General features: G+C 30.1%; 1 protein-coding gene across 6 annotated transcripts; it reads right to left on the reverse strand.

The window, feature by feature from the left end:
- LOC148285207 (transmembrane protein 120 homolog) lies at positions 1–23,498 on the reverse strand. 6 transcript variants are annotated; one of them, XM_088228722.1, is made up of 10 exons: positions 23,343–23,498; positions 21,063–21,181; positions 20,719–20,754; positions 15,585–15,764; positions 9,617–9,709; positions 9,247–9,464; positions 7,289–7,512; positions 4,318–4,407; positions 1,426–1,584; positions 1–141 (listed from the first exon to the last, which is right to left on the reverse strand). In XM_088228722.1, the coding sequence occupies exons 1-10, from the start codon at positions 23,403–23,405 to the stop codon at positions 91–93; spliced, it is 1,233 nt and encodes a 410-aa protein (XP_088084848.1). In that variant the 5' UTR covers positions 23,406–23,498; the 3' UTR covers positions 1–90. The 6 variants fall into 6 exon arrangements, with proteins under 6 accessions (XP_088084848.1, XP_088084856.1, XP_088084865.1 ...); XM_088228730.1 differs by lacking the exon at positions 20,719–20,754; XM_088228739.1 differs by lacking the exon at positions 4,318–4,407.
- Between the last annotated feature and the right edge of the window lie 988 nt (positions 23,499–24,486).

The following is a 24,486-nucleotide window of genomic DNA, read 5'->3' on the forward strand; positions in this document are numbered from 1 at the left end:
TTTCTGTCTAATATTTACTCAAACAATTGTCAAAATAGCCTGCAGTAAGATGCATACAAATTCACAAAAATTATTTTTTTAATCAATACATTACTCTGACATAGTTTCATCCTTGGTGGGTATGGGTTTCTTCCCTTCTCCCTGGAAAACAATGTAGGGTTAAAACGTGAAAAGAAAATTAGTAAAAAGAAAGCGGAAAGTACCGAGCCAAAGAAATATGTTAAAAGGATGAAGATGAGTTGTTTTTTTATGAAGTCTGTCTATATTTATTTTTACCCGATCTTAATAGGAAAAAATAGTTTTACTAGTGTCACTGTAAAATCAATATTTAAGAAATTTCACCTTTAAAATACAAAATTATAAGCATATACATTTTTTTAAACATTTATAACTGTATTATTTCATACAAAGCGTAAGATTGATAATCTGTCAGGTTTTTTAAAAATAAATATAAATGGTAACTGATGCTGTAATATGTCTAAATCAAATGTTAAAAACTTATTTTATTTCATTCCCGTGCTATAAAACATAATATGGAGAAAAAAATGATAATTAAATGGATGTATATAGCACATATTAGAACCGCATTCTCACCGAGTTGATGCTGTTATATAAATAATCTATTCGATGAACATAATTATTTATTTAATTAACTATAAGAAACTGCAATCGAGCTTAATAGTGCAGGATCGCTATATAAATTAGTGACTGAGACATGACATTGGTTAGAACAAGAATATAGGCCAGAAATAAAGATGACACTTAAAGCATTAATAGTGCATTGAAGAGCGCTTGATAAAGTGCTTATCTAATTTAACTACCTATGACTAAAAACACTAAACAGCTGTACAATAAAAGATCTAGTAATAAAATAATACTTATTTAAAAGCTTTCAATAGTTAACACACATGCAAAATCGTCCCCTTGACTCAAATCCATTTGCAAGATGTTACAGTGTCATAAAATCTGAGTTTATATTTGTCTACCAATAGGTCATACGTGAAATACACAGAATAGATCTCTATCAAATTTCAACCTTGATGTTTTGCAACTGAAATATATATGTATGTGTGTTATTTTAGTTTTATGTTTGAAAAGGTGGATTAGCTAAATGTAAAGTTTTTAAGAATGCATCCCGAGATAATCTAATTACATGTGCATTTCCCAAATTGTCTGTATTAACTTAGAGCAAATCTGCCGAATGTTAAATAAAAAGTTTTATTGTCCAATAATCAACAATTGTTATAATAAATTGAAAGTTTTACGAAAATATGTCCTGTTTTTGAACTAATGAGTAATGAGATATTATTTGAGTAAACAAATCCTAAATATATATTTTTTTAAATAGTAGACCTAACATACTGTTAAATTGGAAAAAAATGAGATCGAATGAGAATGAAATAGTTTTGATGGCAGTTAACGTACCGAGGACTTGTGCGGGAAGCGTGGATTCAATCTAGCCGCAAGCGCTCTCAATCTATACCTCAACTTTACTTTGTCCTTCCACTTTTCTGGCAACACCAGTAACATAGTTGTCGTATTGCCAGCAAACAACACGAAGAACAGTGCGGCGATAGTCGGGACCTGCAGTGTTAGGGTACATATCAAGCAGGCATGCAAAATACAACCAAAATAAAGCATAATCACATCTAAATATTGGTGCATTCCTTGAGATCGCAGTGACTTTAATATAACAATTTCAATAAAATCATAACCGAAAAATCTCTACATCAGTTCAAATAGTTCTGTGAAATTTAAATTACTTTATTAAGAAACACAGCAACCAATGTTAATGTACAATTTAAATTACCGAAAGAAAAATTTGACACTACAATCACCTACAAGTAATACATTTAATCACAATATTTTTTTATTATACTGAAGCATTGCTGTCTCATGATGATCTTTTAGTGCTAACACAATTTTATACAAAAATGTAACACATATCAGCAATACAAATAATGCAATTATCAGACAATTAAATTAGTTACTAAAAACACAGCTAAATAAATAATTAGTTACAGGCTGAAAAAAATTAACTGAAAATAAATACATACACACATTGAACAATGTAATTTTACATAAATTCAAAACAAACATGACAAATATTTAATACATACATAATAAAGAAAGCTAGTAGTACTTTATATCTAGAAAGATATACACATACATACATTGTGCTTATTATAATATATGCTGATACACATTTTATTTAAAGTGTCTACAATGAAGTCGCAATGAATTTATAGGATTCGTTGTAAGATTGAGTTCTCCCAGGTAAATAAATAACAATGAAGTATGCTACAATGCTTTGTTTTATTTTAACATAACTTTGCTGTGAGAAGTGTTCAATATTAATCTAAACTCAAAGGTCGAAATGTCGCGATATTCAAAGCATTTTATTTTAACCCAGTTATTTCAAATAAATCAATATTATTTTTTTAAGATCTTTCGAAAGAAGCAAACTCAATTATTTAAATTTATAAATTATGTATTGACCTGATAATGGATACAAATACACACAATACTAAACATACAAAGTATTTTAATTATTTTGTAAGTCAGTCTTTTTGCTGTGGTAATACCGAAAAATACAATACTGTTGAACCAAAACACAAAATGACTATCAAAAAATGATAAACATTTTTTTAAATCAATAAAATTAATTCTTCAATTATATTTTTTGTTGATATACATTGAATTACTAGGGCTTTACTTATAAACATGATATAAAGTTACGCCTAGGTATAGTGGTAAAACAAGGATGGGTATATCATCCTCGTTCTACCACTATGCCTAGGTGTAACTTTATACCAGGTTTAAAAGTAAGGCCCCTAGAGAAATAAGATATTTTAGAACCAGCAGAATATTCAACTAATTGCAACAAAACCGGTTATTTTATGTAATAATTCAGTCTATTGTAAAACAGTTGCGCAATAAAAAGTCATATACAAATCATGTCAAGAAAATTTGTTGAAAGCATTCGACAATGGTTTTACTTTTACGAGTAATGACCACCGATAAACTGGTAACAGTTTTGGTAAATCCTTGCCCAGTAAACTATTATTATAATAAAAATAATAGTCAAAGGTTGTAAAGTTAAGTTACCAGTGCGTATAAAGTAACTTGTAATAATAACAGTTTTCCTGTTAAATGAAATATTTTAAAATTAAAAATATATTTTCTCGTTTTCTAAATACATACTTCCATAAATAATAGTTTATTTTATTAAATACTGGTTTCCTGGACAAAGGAAAAAGGACAAAATTAAACTACCCAATTGCAAAATTAAATCACTTAATCTAGTTACGAAAATAATCAATACTTTATCATATAAAATTGGAAAACCTCACAAATTAATTTCAAAAGATAATTAAGCGACACATTGTTTCATATCTTTAATTATTTGGTAATTTACCGACAACCAAAAATATTTTTTTGTAAAAATTTACAGTATGGAGGTATACACAAATATATTACACTGGAGCCTTTTTTTACACAAGGGATACGTTCCACACAGTACCATGTAAAAAAAGACAATCCTGGATAGGTTTACTTTGTACAAAAATCAATTCTGGATTTCAAAACTCTATTTTTATAACATTACATTTAAATACTTAAAAAAATCATAACAAAGATTATTCATTATCATATATGAAATGCTAAGTAAGTAAAAGAAAGATGAAAGGCAATCCAATGACAAATAGTGTAACTATATTACTATTATTCATTGTTAAATTAAAGTTCAAAAAAATAATTTTAAAAATTTGGACTGTGTCAAAACTGTGTAAAACAAGGTTCCAAGGTATGATGTAAAATTGACTATAGTGGAAACATAACGTTTCTGCCTCTGTAATATAGTATGATCCTGGTGTTTAAAGAGAAATGTTTTTAAATTGCCATTTCAAGATAAAAAGAAGTTTTGTATTTCACTGCACAATCAAAATTCATGAATTTTATAGTTTCAAATCATTGAGCCTGACATATCAACAATTTCAAATCATTAATTGCCTATTAAATAGTTACAGAAATAAATGAATTTACAAATCAGTAAAGTTAAATCTGTTAAATATTTGACATGCTATTTTTAAAAATTTTATTTGAATTCTACTGAAACGAAGTATTGTATAAATAAAAACATTGAAAAAATACTGCAAATTCAAAATATGTAAACTCAGATAGTGATTTGATTTGCAAGTTGGTTTACACACAGAAACACAAAGAAAAAAAATAACAAACATCAAAAGCAAAAAGGTGTAATCATGCTGCAAAATGTCTACAAAACAGATGTCTGGAACTGATTTCTCCTTACGCTACCTGCTCGGATAACTTTTGTGGAATGACCAGCAATGTCGTGACAATGTTGCCGACTGACAATGTCAAAAATGACATACTCAGCGCCGGCACCTATCGGAGTAAAGGCAGACCAACATAATAAACATGATATACATTTATCAGAAATACGGTCATCAAATTCATATTTATCTTCTATTCTATTAATCGTGTTCCATAATATGTACACGTAATTTGTGAAATTTTGTGCATAGTTTACATAATTATATTATCAGAAATAAGAATAGAATACGACTATCATATAAAAACAATATACAGAATCTCAAAATTGTTTAATGTTTATCAGAATGAAAACGTACTGAAATGCCTGAAAGTTAAAGAATTTTATTGAATTTAAGAAGAAGTACCGTGTTTACTGTAGGAATTTAACAGTTTAAAATAGATAGTGTAAATATTCGTTTACGTACCAATTAAGCAGTATAAACTAACTAAAGAAAAAATATAAATAAAATAAACATATTCACTAGAGATGAAACGGATATCCAGTAGCTATCCGGTATCCGGCATATCCGGTCTATCCAGCCTATCTAGCCGGAAACTGGATACTAACTGGATACTAGCTCGATACCCGGTGGATACCTAATATGCATTAAACTGCGAAAATTTCATGAAATTAATGCAACTAAATTAATTTATTGATATCAACAGTGTTTGGGAAAAGGAAATAATAAGGAATAATTATTTTTTAAATTTACTTTCTTGAATAAAAACGTTTGTTCAGTAAACACTTTAGAAAAATAATTGAACCTGCAAATAATGTACATCAATAATTATTTTTTATCTATCCATATGTATATATTTTTTTTTAATTAACCGTCCTAAGTGTTTTGAGAAAAAAAAATTGTTTAATGTCAAGCCTTTAAAGAGGCATCTGCAGGTGTATGCCCAGTGAATCGAATCATCGTTGTCACCGGAATATACCGCGTCTTATATCTTATTTACAGTTAAGCTGTTTTTGAGTGAGCTAAGGAGTGAGAAAACATTGAATAATTGTATTATTTCAATGAGGAACTTCAGCCCTACGGGAAATTGGATACAAAAAATGTTTTCTTATGCGGGGTAAAAATTAGAGCATTAAATTGTGTAACAAAGTTTCTTGAAAATGTACAGAAAAAATAATAAAAAATATTTTGATAAAAATGCACTACTTTAAATGACGTCACTGGTTCATGTGAATCAACCTATGATCTGAGAGCTATGGAAGATTTCCGGTCTACTTGTCAATTCTGGACCAATGGGAAGAACTGAATGAGAATAAGCGGAAATGAACCTCTGACGTTACACGCGGAGTTATTTCAGAAATACAAAACTTTGAAAAATCGTAGCGCCGATAATACGATATATAAAAATTTTTAAAAAAAAATTTGACTTAGTTTTACAGTCTATTAACAAATATTTTTTTTTTAAAAACCACTGAACTTCCTCATTATTCCATATTTATTCAGAATTTCTTACAATAATTTTGTACAGTGAAATTTTAACTTAATGACAAGTTAATATTTGAAATAACTTAGTTATGTAGATTAAACCGCAAGAGCGATGAAGCCGGTTATTGTCCTACAAAATTACGTGGATAAAAATATCAACCTGTTAATTTCAGCTAATTATTGTCAATGTTCTTCTTAATGGAATTCCATTGTAATTAGCTAATAACTCATACAAATATCCATATAAGTTATGAAATAAAATGCTTGGGAAACTATCACTAATTAATTTGACCAATTAACGCTTTCACCCTTCAACAGGAATATTCAGACTGGAAGTCTGAAGGATTGATTAAAAACCTGTCATTAATGTTTTTTTGCTTATTACAATATACGTATGTGGGCAATTAAATAACGAGACTGGTGAGATATGTGATTTATTGCAAATAAACTTATATTCAACTTGTATCCCCGTCAACATACTCTCCTCGCCTATCCATACACCGCTGCATATATGTCTTCTGTTGTTCAAAACAATGCTATAGCTCATCGGTTAACAACTTTGCTGTTTTTGCTTTTATATGTTCAACAGACTGAAAATGTGTTTCCTTAAATGCACTTTTCACTTTTGGGAACAGGTAGAAGTTACACGGTGCAAGATCTGGCAAATACGGAGGATGATCAAGCACAGAATTGAGCTTATCCGCTTACAGATAGGACATTGTGAGTTGGTGGATTGTCCTGGTGCAGAATCCATAACTTGTTTTACCACAAATCCGGTCTTTTCCTACTTACTCTTTCTCTTAGTTTGGTTTGGACCTTTTTGTAGTATTTCGGATTAACTTTTTGACCCTCAGGCACCCAGTCAGTCATGATAACACCCTTGATATCGAGAAAAACTTTTTGACTTGTTCATTTGCACAGTTTTGACTTGTTAATTTACGCTTCTTCAACCTCTTTCCGACCTTCAGAAAAGCATTTGTGCCATTCAAAAACTTGCGACACAACATTATCACTAAACACCTCCTTCAACATTTGTAAGCATTCTGTTGGCGATTGTTTAAATTTCATGGGATTAATTTCCTGCTCGATTTTTATGTCAACCGTGATCATGGCACAACTCCCAACAGTGTCCTCTGCAACCAATGCTTGAAAGCAAACTAAAGCAGATAGATAGTGTTGCTTCAAAAGTATCAAGGTCAGCAATATTTCAATTACAACCTCGCCCGATGCGGCTGCTCGGTGGAAGGTAGTGTTATTATTTAATGGCCACAGGTGTATGTACACATACAAAATACAATATCACATGAACTAAAAAAATCCCACAAAGGCATGGCTTGTGTGTGGGTACATATTTTTTAAAAAATCATTAAAGGCTAGTGGAAGAATGCGAAAACAAAAAAAAATGTAAAAAGTTCTTCGAATTTAATTTAATAAAATTATCGGCAAATTTCATAACCTCAATAATTTGCTGATTAAATTGGTAGTTGTATTTAACTGAGTGATATTACCTGCCAGGTGGCCTGCGGGTGGAAGGAAATATGGAAGAGAGTGTAGGCGTTGTAGAGCTGGAAGAGGTAGCCACCGAACAAAAAGGGCAGCAGGAAGGAGAGCCCCCGCCACATCCACGAGTGGAAGCCCTCTATAGTGATGTCCATGTTATGGCGAGCCCCTAGGGCCTTGAGTCGGTACAGGACCCCGTGCTGATAACGGAACTGCAGATACTGCACCACACCTGAAAACAAAGATTACCTTGCTCATATATTATTGTACATATAGTCTACTCTCCCTGGGCATGGGCGGAATAAAGAACACAGTTCTATGTGTGAAATAGAACCGAAATTCAGGACGAGTATTTTTCACTCGACGGCTGCTGCTAACGATAAAGCAGACTGTATTTTTTTTTTTTTAAAACTAATAATCATTCAGTTTTGTAAAATGTTGGAATATTTAAGACAAGGAAAGGAGTCCGGGAATGAACGTAGGTTCTAAGTGAAAATGATCTTCATTGCTGGTACACTGGATAATGAAAGCTATCGCACTATTAATTATTTTATTACTTTCGATAATGACTTTTAACTTTCACTCGCTACAACGATTCCAAGAATTATATTCTTATGTCAAATTTTAAATATTGGGTTTTATTACATAAGTTAACCAACGAAGATAACAAGAGGACACAACACAAATAACAATTAATTACAATTCAGTCAATAATTCATGGCATCTTCATCGTTCAGTTTTTTTTTTTTAAAAGAGAATTACTAGATAGATTGAGTTTTTCATTTTTTAGTGGAACTGCATTTTTATTATAATAATAAAAATACGTAGATAGTTTTATTCCACTTGCCCTGCTTGCACTTGTATAGAACATAGACATTTGTTTAGTCTCCCACCAGTCTGTCGATGTTGGTCACGACAAAACCCCGGTCACTGGTAAAAATTATAAATGAAATAAAATTAAATACATATTTTTATTATTATAAGAAATACTAGAGTTGTTATTATTTACTGAAATATTTAAATTTTCAGACCATATCCTAAAAGTCATAAATAACTTGAGCTGGAAAAATAGAAATTGAGTTGTGGTAAAGTGGGATTTGAACCTTGGACCTTTGGTCTGTGAGTCCTCAATACTACCATGGGACCACAACCCGGTTCAAGTTCAAATTTACTGTGCGTAAATAACGCGCATAGCTTTGGCAGCTTTACTCTCTCGATTAAACGCGAACAGAAAGAAGAGTCGAAAATGCTCACTTTCATATTTTTGACATTCCTTTTTAAAGGCTTGTAATAAAATAAACTAATATATGTAACGAAAAAGCAAACACAATACAAATTTCCTTTCGAATGACGCAGATATTTTAATAATTTCAGCATAAAAGAGTTATATTCCAATGTTTAATATTGTAAACAATCTTGTCAATCTATTAAGTGCTAAATTTGTTATAAAATAGTCACAATATACATTTTTTTTTTTTATTATTTGTTTTTTTTCCATACATATATTTACATGAAATTTTCATTACAAAATAACACATTAAAAAATACATCTTAATTTTAAGATGTACCGTAATTTGGAAAAAATGCCCACAAAGACTTCAGCGTCTGAGCGTGGGCCATTAATTTTTTAATAATTTATAAGTTTATAGCATATAAATATGGTATGACATAGCCATGAAAATAAAAACAAGATTAACATTTGCTGCTATTACAAAAAAATGCTTTTTTTGCAATATATATTTTATTTTTAATTTTAGTTATTTTTTCTAAAAAAGGTGTCCACCATGCTTGCATGCTAATCCAAAACCTCAAACCTACTTTAAACTGTACCAGAAATTTAATGTTTTGTAATTCCTTAAGTAGGAGATTGAAGGAAAGCCTATTTATTTATAAATATATTTTGTTGAATTTACAATTTCGCAGATTTAAAAAGAAATTATGGTACTTCTTGTATTAAAATTCTTACTTATATAGGCATTGAACAGCATGAACTGGTCGCGGAACATCTGCCAGGGCTCGTTCTGTGGCCAGATGAGAAGTACTCCCGCCACGGCTGTGGAGATAAAGTGGTGAAGCCTCCACCAGCCCTTGATCCGGCTACCGTTTACCTTGAGGATGGACTCTCGGATAGTCAGGGTACAATAGTACCATACCAGCAAGAACATTAAAATTAATTCCAAAGTTCTGAAAATGCAATTTAAGAAATTCGTGTATAATCAATGTTTTTAAATCAATGGAAAGAAATTTAAAAGCAGCAATAATAGTACTATTGAAATTAAAAATAAAAAACAATTATAATACTGTAAAAAAAAAAAAAATGTTTGGTGACATTTTACCTAAAGTTTGTGAACAGGTTTATGAGTGCCAAGACAAATCCAATCGCGCTCAATATCAATTTGAACTTTTCATATTCATCCTTGTATTTGAACCTAGAAAACAAAAAAAAGCATATAGGTCATTTATATTGTCAATATTTTTATACATACTGTTCGTTTACCCAATAAAATAAAATAAAATAAAGGTGCGATCCAATAAAAAAAAAATCAGTTGGGGGAAAAAAAACGATGGAAAGAATTCACATTTCGCGGTTTGCGATTGCTCAGTGAAATCTTGCCATAATGCAAAAAGCGGTCAAAGTAAGCGCTCCAATGAAAAAAAAATCGCAACATTAATTCATTTTCTTTATGTGGCAATACTACATTTCAATTTGACGTTTGTCGGTTGACAGCTCGTATTGGGTTGTCTCGAGCGCGATTTTTATTTGTTTTGCGTGTTATTTCGACGTTAATATACTCTATGTCGAGAAATATTACAAAGAAAATCATGGATCCAATATCTCTTTTCATCCTTAATGACGGAAACGTGTTTCCTTTAATAGGATTCGGAACTTTCAGAATACAAGGTCAACAAAAGATAAATAGCGTAATCGACGAGGCGCTCAAGGCGGGATACAGATCATTCGATACCGCGGCTGTCTATTCGAACGAAACCGATATCGGCGACGCCTTGAAAGAATTACTGCCGAAGTACAAGTTAACAAGACGAGATATTTTTCTAACCTCAAAACTATCGCCGAGCGATCAAGGTAAACAGCGCACGGAAAATGCGGTTATGACATCAGTGCACAAACTGCAATGCGAGTATTTGGATTTGTATTTGATTCACTGGCCGGGTTCTTCGAAGCTGGACGTATCAAATCCCGAAAATTTTAGACTAAGAACTGAGTCTTGGGCTTCGCTCGTCAAACTCCAAAAGCGGGGAGTGTTAAAATCGATCGGCGTATCTAACTACACAGTGCGTCATATTAGGGAACTAATTAGCGATTGTAAAGGAGTTATGCCCGCTGTGAACCAGGTAGAATGGCACCCACACTACCATCAAGATGTTTTGTTGAAAGAGTGCAAAACCCACGGGATTCTTTTACAAGCGTATTCATCTCTCGGGGGATCCTACAACAAAGCTCTTTTAAACGATCGGGATGTCAACGAAATAGCTAAACGGCTAGGACATACTGTCTCGCAAGTCCTCCTACGATGGGCTCTGCAGCAGTACATCGCCATCATACCTAAGGCCGAAAGTGCCGAGCATATTAAGGAAAACATCAGCTTGGACTTTGTCATCCCGGAAGAAGACGTGGAAAAATTAAACAACCTTAATGTCAATAAGAAATATGCCTGGAATCCAGACACTGTCGTATAACAGGGTTTAAGGAATACTAAAAACAAACCAAAAAATACGTCCTACAGATTTACACTTTAATTTTATAATAAGATACTCACACGAGATATTATATTGATGCAAGTACAATAAAACTACAAATAAGTAAAACTATATACATAGAACTTTAGAATGTAGATTGATAGACTTGACAAGTCCGCCGTATACTCTACTGTAGGTAAATGTTATGTGCGTATTGTATAAGTTGGCTTAGCATGTGCTATGTTGAAATTATATTTTTACTAAACTTTAAATTATTGTGTAAAAAGCATCGATGTAGCACAGGCAAAATTCAGATTTGTATTTTTAAATTTAGGACTGATATTTATATTAAATGCTGTGGGTCGAGCTCTTGATATTTCTAACAATAAATTTCAAACCTGATGTTGAGAGAACAATCGAGTTCTTTTCAACCCACGATTTGTTATTAAATATTTTATAAAATTATTGTTTACGTAAAATGGATAACTACTTTTTTATAATTAATAGGAATAATTACTTACTGCCTTGTGATTTCTTTTTATGAATGTGAAATTTGCTCAAGTTATATTATTAAGGTTTGTCTTTTTAAACCAACCGCAGTTTTCATAAAAATTAAATTACATTTAATGTTTTGTCTGTAATATCTTGTTGGGGTTTTTTTTCTAACAAATAAACGTCAATTAGCACACTTTGAAAGAAAATATATAATATAATATAATAGAATATAATATTAATGTACACACATAATCTCAACTCTAAAAATGTAAGAATATGTATTTAGAAGTCAGTCAAAATTTATTTGATCTACAAAATTAATCACAGTTGAATGTATTTTTTATGATTTTTTTTTGAAGACTGATGTCAGAATGAACAACTGACAAAAATATATCTTGTTTTAATGCATTCAAATTTGAAATATTTAAATTCAAAATCCATTATTTTAACCATCATCGGATTTTGCCAATGTGTAGGCAAAATTATTTAATTAGTTTCATAATTAAATGATTTTCAGCATTCTTAAAGAATAATTCTTTAGAGGTGTTATTACTCCATTGGTGTTTTCTATCATAAAGTTACAATTTATTGAAAAATTATTATTTTAATGTGTATATTATCTGCGTATTGTGTTTTTAATCTATGTAAGAAAATATTTTTCAACTCATTTTGTCTGCTTGCAATTATTTTGGAATATTGAAAGATATTAATTTATTTTTGTGTATAATGTTGGCACATTTAGACCTGTAATTTTTTTCATCATTCCTAAACGTTTACATCATTTTATGTAAAAAAATTGCAAGAGGTCATAGAAGGGTACTCTATTTCTTCTAGCTAACTAACTATATATATAAATATATATATAAATTTGCACCACAACAGGCCAGGAGGCCCAATTATAGTGGTGAAATACATCACAGAACACCCAGGCTTGAGAAAAATCACATTTAATTTTTGTGTTCTCACCGGGAATCGAGCCCGGAACCTTCCGTGTGTGAGTCAAGCTTCTTGGCCACTACACCACGGAGGCTGCTCTTATTAACACTAATTATTACTTCAGCTGCATTAAAAGATTATATAAGTATGTATTAATATCCTGGCATCTTCATATAAAATCATTTTAAAAAATTACATCCAAAAATAATAAGCATTTTAAATTTAATGTTTTTTTTAAAAATTGTTTTTAATAAGTTACACGGTGCCATGGAAATATTATTATTTATTGATATTTTTAAATTTCACTAAATAAATTACGCTACAAAATCTCTTATTGTTTTTTTGGAATAGAACCATTTTCTAAGAAAAGTAATAAAGATTAGGTTTAATTACAATTGAAATATGAGGTCCTTATTTAATTTCTTAGGAATTTTATTATGAATACAAGAGAATGATGATACTTTACTACTTAAACGTATAATTCAGATTTAAAATAAAATTTCGAGAAAAACAAATTTGATTTCTGTAATACTCTCGAGTGTTTCATACACTAATTAGTACTTGTGAGGTTATGAGCTAATTTTTTTTTCTGATTTAATCACTACATATATGTACTGGTTAATAAAAAATCTCTCAAATGTGAATGTCTAATTATTTATAACTATGGGAGGTTGAAACTGTTTATTTGAATATTTAATAGTTCTTTAATGATAATACAAGAAATAGATAATAATTTTTTAAACACATTTATTAGACGTTTTCAGTTTGTATGAGATATATATATTTATCTAGCTGAAGTGGAAGAATAGGGCCTAATAGTAAATATATACATGCAACAATTATGTTGTGCTCTTAAATCATTAACAATAAAAAGATAATCCTTCTATGGTGATTATTTGAAAATTGATGTTTTATTATTAGGATACAAAAGAACATTTTAAGATGAATTTTCTGTGAACTGGGAATTTCACAAGCTTTTACTAATGCACTTCTTTTAAAAAGCTGAAGAAAATTGATTATTTATTTACTTTATTAATTTATTTTTGTAATATGATGAACGCTACAAAATAGCCGATAGACTGATTTTTTCTACCAAAGAATTTTATAACAGCCTCCCTGAATGTATGTACTTGATTCAGAAAGTTTGTTTAGAGATAGAATTGCAGTATGTTATAAATAAAATGCTTAGTATTTTTATGCCACAAATGACTTAAATATTAATAAGATCACAAGTTTCAGGTATTCAGAATTACCCACCATCGGGTGTAAATATAAACTAAATCAAAATGATTATACAGAAAAGTACTTAGGTGCTGAAAAGGATTAGATGGAGGGAGTTCTTATTGAAATTAAACTCGTGTGTGATGTGAAAATACAAAGTGTTTAATTGTATGCTGAAATTTTCTCTGTGTTTTATTTATTGTATGTTTAAAATTTTATTCACAAAGTAAATGCCAAAACGATAAATAAGAAAATTTCAATACCAAATTTTTCCTCAGCCTTGTGTGTTTTATAATTAAGTCCTTGTTAGGTTCCTGGTTGGATCAAGTATTTAAACAGACAAAAAGGCAACAAGTATTTAACTTTAAACATTATTTAACTTAACTTGTTTTGATGCAACTGGCCCTAAGTCTTGGAAATAATACAACTGATATAAAAATATCAAATTTCCTATTTGATTGGTGTTAAATATCGATAAACTGTCTATTTATGTTTTGAAATGGTATAGATATAATAGAGTTGTATTGGTAGCTTCAAAATTGTGATAAAAAAGACAAATCTACATTATATTGTAAATATTAACACAGTGCTGATATTTGCATTGGAATAAATGGACGTATTATTAAAATATAATTTTCATTATTCTTATTTATGTAAATACATATTATTAAACATAGCGCAGATCATTATTATAATTTACTGTAAGAAACTATTTTATATTAGACACCATTAATGATGTTTTACAGAAAATATTTATAACCTCCAGTACAACTGAATTGATGAATGTTAAAAGGTATTCATCCCACAATTTCTAAGGTTTGGAGTTAATGATGCCATTTTATAATGTGATGTATAATCTATATATTAAATGTAAAACTTACCCTGAAAACATATTGTGTCATATAAAATCGATTTCACCGTTGAGTGGTAAAAGGTACCTTTGTCATATACTTATACCCGTATGCAGAGACAAACCTTAAGGTGAGGAAAGTACATTCTATTGTCTTCACCTTCAGGTTATTCTCCGCATTTGAGATTAGAATGTACTTTCCTCACCTTAAGTTTTGTCTCTGCATACGGGTATTAGATCCCATTTAACACTCGATTCACAGCAGCCCTTTTATCATTAATCCTCATTCAATGGGAATGTAGAGAAAAATAAGAATATAGAGATATTGAACTTGAAGACTAAAATTGGTTTTTTATTTAATATTATTTTATCAATGAGTGAAATTTAAAATTAATTGTTAAAAACCCATGTCTGCAAAATATTTGTACGTTTTACATAACAAATATTTTTTCTTTGTTCAAATGCCATGTCCATTTACATCCATATTAGTGGTAAAATGTTTTTGAAAATTTCCATGCTGATTGAACTAAAAAGATTTTTTTAATTATCTCCTTTGTTTCAATGATACACTTAGGTACCGTTTAACATTAATTGACTTAATTATTAAATTAAAGCGCAATGTGTATATTATGTAAACAGGGAATGTAAGAACAAATAATACTTAAATTATGTGGCCAATCTCTTTTAACTTCTTATAAACTTATTTTGATTAATCAAATCATATTATACAAGCATAAATCGTTTTTATATTATAAAAAAAGGTTTAAATTTTACTACAGTTACTTGCAAATTATCTACAGTTACAATAGGAAATGTATTGATTTAGAATCGTTAAGAGATTTCACCTACCTGCCTAGATATGGGTAGCGTTAATTAACTTATGAATTAAAAAGTTCTACCTCAGTAAACATTAATATTTGTGAGGCTAATATTACACCAATTTAATAAATGTATATTTATAAATAGAGAGATTTAGATGTTGGTATTATAGAAAGGTGGCTTTCTGTATACACTAGCTAAAAGACTTCCGTAGGTTGAATGTTATAGTGATAAAAAATATACAAATGTAGGTAATAAAATATAATTGATTTCATTCCACTTACTTGTCATTTTTATTTAATATGGAGACATTGACGTTCCCTAGTATTATTTTCAGGTACACGCTGTTTTTCTTTGGTAATGTTTGCTCAATCTCGTGTAATTGTGCATTCCTTTTCATCAAATCCTTTTCTAACTTTGCTATCCTGTCATCGTCTGTTGCTTTTAATCCCGAAGTTGCCAATCTAAAATAAAATGAGAATTATAATATTCACGCAAGAGTGTTTGGTAAGATGGTAAAATTCCATAATTATGTAAATATTGAAACCAATAAAATAAACACGATTTTTCATTCTACCAAGCTTTTTTCTTATGAAGACATTACCAAATCACAAAACATGTGTTTTTTAACGTGTATATATTATAATATTAACTCATTTTTTTGTTGTATTGTAAAATCTTAAGGTGCTAAGGGTACTCAAGACAAGAACACTCAAATAATCCTGGTTGAACTTTAATATGTGTTTTTAAACATTAAACATTTAAAAAAATGTATACATACACATATTGACGCAGGAAATTTAAAATATCACAATCGACTTAATTATACTTACTAGTTTACTTAAAAAAATAATTATCCATTTGTGTTTTTTAAAATTTTGCAAATTCATACAAAATGCGTACTTAAGCGACGTGTATAATTAATAACACTCATTATTCCCTACAAATATCGTATTGCCCTCAAAAAGTGGAAGTTAGGGATAGGATGATCACAATACACGCGCAAATATTAGTGTAAGAGAGATATATACATATCTGAGTAACTCATTTCTACAGCTAAGATACTAAGCTTTCAGTGTTATTATTTACGTACTTTGAGATTTTGAAAAATGTGCGTAAAAGTATTTGTAATTTGTATACTTGTTCAATAAATTTTATTTATGAATAAAACATTATATTTGTTCTTTTCTTAACAGTTGCAGCATAATTAAAGCATTTTCTCATCACCCATAATATCCTTTTTACGTGCCCATTACAAAAAGAAAGCAATTAACCACAAATTAAATTTCATCAAATTTAGGCTTAAAACGTGTCTGATATAATTATGCTTATTTCATTGACTTAAACCAACTTCTCATGAAAATAAGACAAACTATACATGAAAATTTCAAAGTTATTGAAAAGGTTTTTAGCTCGCCTGAAGTCATGTATGAGGAACTTCAGCCCTGCGGGAAATTGGATACAATAAATGTTTTCTTGCGTGCGGTAAATATTAGAACATTAAATTGTACAGCAAAGCTTCTTGATAATATAAAAAACTACTTCAAAAGACTTCACTAGTTCATATGAATCAACCAATTATAGGAGAGCTGTGAAAGATATCCGGTTTACTTACCGTGAACGAAACAATCGGTAGAACTGACCGAGAATAAGCGGAAGAGAACCTCTGATGTTACATAAGCAGTAATTTCAGAAACACAAAACTTTAAAAAATCATAGCGCTAATAAAACTCTGCATGATTTTATTTTTTTTAATTTTTAGGCTAAGTTTAATAGTCTATTAACAAATAAAAAAATTTTAAAAAACCACTTTCTCATTGTCCCTAACTACTACAACTACTACTACCATCACACCATTTCTCCGTAGGGGAAGGCAGAGAGAATGGACCGCCACATACATTCCTAGCTTCTTCCACATTCATACATCTTGTCATACATGCCCTTCGGTTCTGTCTGCTTTTGACATGACCAGACTTAAGATTTTGGTTTATCTGATCATGCCAAGTCTTTTTGGGTCGTACTCGTCTCATGTTGCCGTTCATTTTCGCCAAATATACTTGTTTTACCGTTCTTTCGTCGTACATTTGTTCTACATGACCAAACCATCTCAAAGACCCTTTTTTAATCTTATCAATTATACTTGACTTGATTTACACTTTCGCCTGATTTCATCATGCCCCTAACACTAATTAAAATGTCCATATATATGCATTTTTCAGCGCTTATAATTTGTTTAAGGGTCTAAGGGATAATTTGTTGGACTACCAGGGGGCGATTACAATCGGAAGATACGGAAGGAACACTTTCAATATTAAAATATAGTTGACGATAAATTCTCCCGAGCGATTGTAAAAATACGCTATCGACTCTGTATTGGGTTTTAAGATAAATACATTGATGGCTATCGAGGGTGCCATTCCCCATGGTATGCTTATCTATACACTGTATGTGACAAAAATCATGTTCAAGAGAACACTTTTTGCTTTAATTGCAATTTATTTCAATTTCAAATAATTTTGAGGTGACTACTTTTTAGCACAGAAGTCTTTTTAAAATACGAAAGAGAAATAAGTCAATTTTAATTTGACATTGAGTACAAAGTAAAGTTTGACAGTTTGGAAAGCAGTGATAGCACCATCTAGCGGTTCAGATATGAAAATTTGAGGTAGTTACTGCGCATGCGTCAGATCATTTGACGTTTGAGATGACACAACGCACATGCGCTGTAAAATGGCATCGGAAGAAATGTTGCTATTATGAAAAATAAATATTACTATTCATTTTTTTATCAATAGTCATATCTTCTTGAAAACATGCGTCGACATGTCAGTAGAGTCGGCTTCATAATACCAAAGTAGATAGAGATCGTAGAAAAACCAAAGTAGATAGAGATCGTAGAAAAGTTAAGTATACTGTCTTGATACATATCGATGAAGATAGTGTTTATAATCACCCCCCAGGAGTAATTAAGGAAACAGAAGTTGATGAGTGTATCAACAGTTTTCATTTAAATTTAATAATCAAAAAATTTATTCATTGTTTGTATTTCAAAAAATTGTTTTATTCCCATGGCTATATTAATTAATATTGAGGTAAATTTATAACATATTAAGTGTTAACATATGTTGTGTCCGTTTTTTTCTAAATATAAAAATGAGCACCAAAAGTTTAAAAACATTGGTAAAGGTAAGTCATTTGAAAGAAAATTTGCTGCTCTACGAGATATTGTGTTTGGCTTTGCGTTAAATACAAATATTGTTTTATTTACAAGGCAAAATAATTACAAGCCATCAAAATGGAATGTCAAGTAGACGAAACTGAGCATTTTCAACACCTCTTTCTGTTCGTGTTCAATCGAGAAAATAAAGCTGCCAAAGTTGCTTGCGATATTTGTGCAGTATACGGTGAAGATGCTATAATTGTTGACTAATTTGTTGTAAAATCATGAAGAATACGTTATTGATTCAATTTATTCCCTCGATTGAACGCGAACAGAAAGAAAAAAGCGGACACAACTTATGTTAACACCCAATATGTAAATATTTCATTTTATATGAATCCTGGGATTATTGAGATTGTCATGTTTTTTATGAATACATTGAACATTGACCTGATTAGATAATATCATTTTGTTGACTTCAAACAATTTCAGAGGTTTGATTAAGATTTTTATGTTAGTTAATCATCAAAGCATTGGCCGCTTAAACCAGCCAATGACAGGTCATAAACCCTGTAAATGCCTAGACTTCCATATACCCTTCTCAAAAATGTTTTCCCTCTCTGTTGCAACAAATTCATGTTTATATTAGAAATAACATTATGGCACCCTAGTATTGTTAAGAAAAATATTAAGAAAAAATAATGCTTTATAAATATATGCAACCTTTAAAACTATGTAAATATGAATTTATTAATAACGCTTTTCGCATTCTAGGCTTAACAAGTATTTGTGTTTGTATAGTAAAACTACCAGTATGCTTTAAAAAAGATGGAGATTTGGAAATTTTAGAGAGGAATTTAGTCAAGTTTTTTAATCAAATATTTGCATTCTTATAATTTACCCCAATATTTTAATTTTGGGGCCATTTTCAATGAGTTGTAAATAACTCACTATTAGAAAATGGGAATCAAATTGGGGTAGAGTGGGATTTGAACCACAGACCTTTGCCCGTGAGTCCGAGCCACGGCACCACAACCCGAGTCTTTATATAAATTTAAAATTGATCATCTGTTCTAAAGTAAGCAAGCGATGAAAATTTTATCTTGAATTATAAACTACAATTTATTTGATATGAAGTCACACTTGAGAAATATTGATGAAAAAAAGAATAATGTACTGCAGCAACAGATAATATATTATTTGGCAGTATGTGTTTTATTTTATAAATAAATACTAAAAGAAATGACACGCGTAACTTATCTGTCATGAGATTTCAGTTCATTTCTGTATAGTCATGATAATAATTTTATATTCGTATAAATATTTTGTTTCTTCTATAAATACATGTACAGTTTACATTGCACATACATAATATATCAGGCAATCATAAATATCATCCGTATTGTTCATATTTATGCAATATTTTTTATCGGGTTTAGAGAAATTCTAGAATTTATATTATGATGAAATAAAAATGAATATTGTTTTGGTAATTTTATCTTTTTTACATCAATCGATATTATTATGTAATATAATTTTGGATATTCGTATTGTTGAACAACCTAATCAATTTAAACCATTCTTATCATTGATTAAAGCGGTTAGTGTATATGAATAAGTATTGAGATCAGGGGCGAACTTTGATTTAGGCAAACTAAACAGGTGCTCAAAAAAACAGCATTTATCAATTTGAACTCAAAGCATAAAGATTTTAACTGTTACAAAAGCAACAATACATTTATTTATTTTTATTTAATGCTGTGCACACCGTGCTATATTGGTATAAATATATAAAAAATTATAAAAGGACATTATAAAAGTCATCAAAACATACAGATTTAAAAATGGGAGAAAATCTAACTTTGAGTATCATGTATTTTAAACTTGACTTAAGAGGTATTAAGCCAAATGTCAATTTTTATAAGATTTCATAAGAGAAAAATTATTCAATTTATTGTAATATCTAATATTAATAACACTGTTAATTTTTTTGCTAATGCATGATTCCTGAATTAAATATAAAAAATGTTATTTTTTATCCAAAAAGTCTCACATCACCATACTACGTGATATGAGCTAATGCAAAGTTAAGTTATTTTTAATAAAAATTTAGTTTTGTGAGTAGAGCATGCTTTCAAAACCTTAGTTTGCATGTTTATTGTTAATTTTCATTTTTTAGCAATAATACACTATTCATTTTTTGCACACCATGAAGCTTTTGTCAAAAATCTGAAAAAAGGGACAGGCAAAATACTTACAACGTTGATTTGTGGACGTATTTAACATTGCGTAAACTATTGACAAAGAACAAGAACACTCATGTAATAAAAACAAAATAAAAATTGAAATGTATAAAATGATATTTTTACTAAACAATTTTGAATTTGCTGGTAATTTTTTTTTTCGGCAAAATTTACTTAATATTTTTCAAAATACTCAAAAATATATTTTTATCAATTCAGAAAAAAATATGATAATGTTCATCCGCTACTGAGTGAGAAAAATGACTATTATTTTATTATTAGAAATAAATTAATCTATTTATAGTCTTGGATTAAATTGACTTAAGTTAACTAAAATAATACTCAGAATTAAAACCCACTTTTTTAATGCGCCAGTTATGATGGACATACGATAACGTTGATGTGTTATTTCTTTGAGACATTTTCCCTGGAGTTCGCCAATTTCTTCTAGCTTGGCCACATAGTCGCGATTGACAACCTGAAAACAAATATCAAATATTTATACAATAATAATAAATAATAACAGTATGGTTCCTTTTCCACACCGAATGGTGCAGTGCACTGAATTGGTGTACCAACAGCATCGTATATTGATTGATTTTATAACATGAAGGTAATATGATAAGTCTTATGTTTCAGGTACCAGTCCAGGGACTATGAAATATTCTAGTGTAAAAACACCTTTCAAAATAAATATACCATATCACGAATTGAACCCCAGGTACATTGCATGGTAGGCAAATGCACTGACCATGAGGCGGACGAATCATTTTTAGAGCCCAATTTTCGTGAATTATCTCTTTAAGGTCATTGAGATAGCCTTACACTACATTTCACAGCACAACACAAAAAATTCTGTCTTGACACCGAAAAAGTAAAAATTGATTGTGTGTGTTTTTGATGTGCTTATTCTAAGACTACCTGTTTTTTTTTTTTTTTCGCAACAGCTCTGGTTTTTTTTTTAGATCCATGCTAATTGACTTTACTTCTAATAGTAGTAAAACAAAGATACCTTTAGATGCCAAGATCAAATGTGTGCCTTAAGTTCTAAAAATCTAATTAGCCAGGTATTATAACACATGGCCGGACATTCCTATATTGGAGCAACTCCTGACACAAACTAATAAATTAAGTATGAAGAACATCAGTGGGGAACAACAATCAAAATACACAATTATTTACGGACTAATTCGTCAGTTGATTTATTTAATTTGCAAACATACATAATATGAATGTGTTTACTGGAACTTAAATGTTTGACTTACCAAATAGCGCTTAGTTTTGCCAAAAAATACTGAAAGTATGCAGTACCATAGAACAAACTTTCTTCAAAATTGAAGAATAATATTAGATCAGTTATTTTTAAACAAATTAATAAACAATAAAATAGATTCCCACAATCTACTTAAGAGACTTCCATTCCGTGTGCCATCTAGACCGACAAAATCTTCTGATTTACACAGAAATTGCGTCAATGAACTACTGTGATCGGTGTACTAATGTAGTACTATGCACCATCAGATGCGGAAAGGGAATGATGATTGCATATTTTACTTTATTTATTACAATAATCAATAACTTTATAGGGAAATTGAGTAGCCATAATATGATTAAATCAAATAACAAGTCATTTTTATGCAGTAGGTCATTTTCACTTGCAATATTTTTTAAATACTTACTCTCATGCATTCCTAAAGAATGAATTCAAAATAAATCATTTAGATCTGATAATAAGTACAGTAGAACTCCGTTTATCCGAACTCAAGTCATCTGGATTACCAAATATCCAGATCGCTATCAGGAATCAGAAAATAAACTAAAGGTTTTTAATTTTAATTTAACTGTGCAATCAACTTTGCTGGACATGTTTAATTAAGTTTTTAAAGTGATTCCAAATCACTGTATTATTTCAAAAGCCATAAAATCTGGCACTCATTAATTCAAATAATTGGAATTTTACTGTATGTCCATTTTTTTAAGGAATAGCCCGCTAAGCCTCTGTTTAGAGGCTTGTCAGCAGGTAGGAAAGAGGGGACATGGAAGGAGGTAATTAAATATACACCACAACACCCAAACCAATTGAGAAAAAATATTTCATGGATTTTTTCTTGCAGCTGACGGGAATCGAACCCGCGACGTCAGTTTCACAGTCGGACATCTAACCAACTGCGCCACGGCGCCAGTCCAACGTATTTACATTAACTTATCAACAGGATGGCTAACGCTGAAGATAAAAAGGCAAAATGTAACTAAATTCTCGTGGATATGTTCCATTTTTTATTTTCATTTTTCCTCACTCGTGACAAATTACATATACTTTGTAATTCGCAGATTCATTCAAACTGATTAAACGCTTATCATAGAAAACATACCTACTCGTGATAAACCAAATAAACTATGTATTTCAATTAAACGCAAGTTAGTTAGAGGTATAAATGACGAGTAATCAATAAAAACATATTTGTAATACAAAATCGTAAAACATAATACATATTGGCATAAAATATTGACCTACATACTATGCAAATATTAACATTACTGCACGGTAAAATAATTTATAGCATTCTTTCGAGTGCATTCTCGACCTCAACATAACCTTACTCGTTTGACATGAAGTATTACAGAATAAATGAACTTGCCTCTAAATTTCGGAATTCCGTATCCAAATCACACCACTCTTTAACACACTCGTCGGGATTCATTGTAAAACTTTCTTAAACTGTGGAGATTAATTTCATCGCTCCTTAGAAAAAATAAAGAAAACAGCTGTCATTTACCGATCAAAATCCAAAATCACATATTCATAGAAAATGTAAGATGAAAGATAGTTGTCCGTTAATTACAATGTAAGTTGATACCAAATATTATTCGTTATGGCAACATCGTAAAGTTAGTATGTAGAGCGGTATTTTTAAACATCGCACAATATGTATAAACCTTCAGATTAATGATAGAAGTTGATAACCTACTGATTTTCTTTTTATTATAACATCCTTCTCTTTTCTTTACTCTAGAAGTTACTTTGATATTTATTTCGCCCATTTAAAATGTAATGTCAGCTCTAAATTATTGAATCATCTTAGTATTCAAATTCCGAAATCACAGCATGCATTTGCGAAATGGCTTACTTAGTATCCTCAGAATCACAGAACAGAGATATGAATAATGCAGGTGTGCAGAAGGCAAATTTATTTTTTACCTTCGTATATCTTCGAATGAATAAATTTTAATATATTTCATTTGATTTAAACGTAGTTTATACATATTATCAGTTGTGTATCTACGTCGTCGTATAAATCTCATTTTTAAATTTTCTGTGCCGGATTCTATGATTTTTTTATCAAAGGGTAATTGCGGAGTTTGATACTTTACATCGTCATACCATTTCCTTATCAGCACCTTATAGTGCATAAGGTATTGCATCTAAGATCTCACGCTTCAGGCACCTAGCCTGTCCTGAGATTATAAAATATTTCCGTAAAAATCAACCTATTCAATATCTATTTCACTTCGACGTTACCAAGAATCAAATACGATTTCTGTTTTAGGTATTTTTATCTGAGAGTAGCCAGTTAGTGGATAACAGTCGTCTAGGGTTCTGGTTCTTTTTTACTTACTGAACTGTATTGTTTAAACTTTCATATTCCTTTCTCAAAGAAGTTATCCATTTATGTTGATATCTCACTAAGAAGTAAAATCTATAACCTACTTGTCTATAAATGTTTGGACTCACTGATAATATTGTTGATGATACCACGGAACAAAAATAATTATCCGTTCTGT

Source organism: Micrasema longulum, unplaced genomic scaffold (genome assembly GCF_059751315.1).
Source record: "Micrasema longulum isolate JH-2025_06_02 unplaced genomic scaffold, ASM5975131v1 h1tg000047l, whole genome shotgun sequence".
Lineage (NCBI taxonomy): Eukaryota > Metazoa > Arthropoda > Insecta > Trichoptera > Brachycentridae > Micrasema > Micrasema longulum.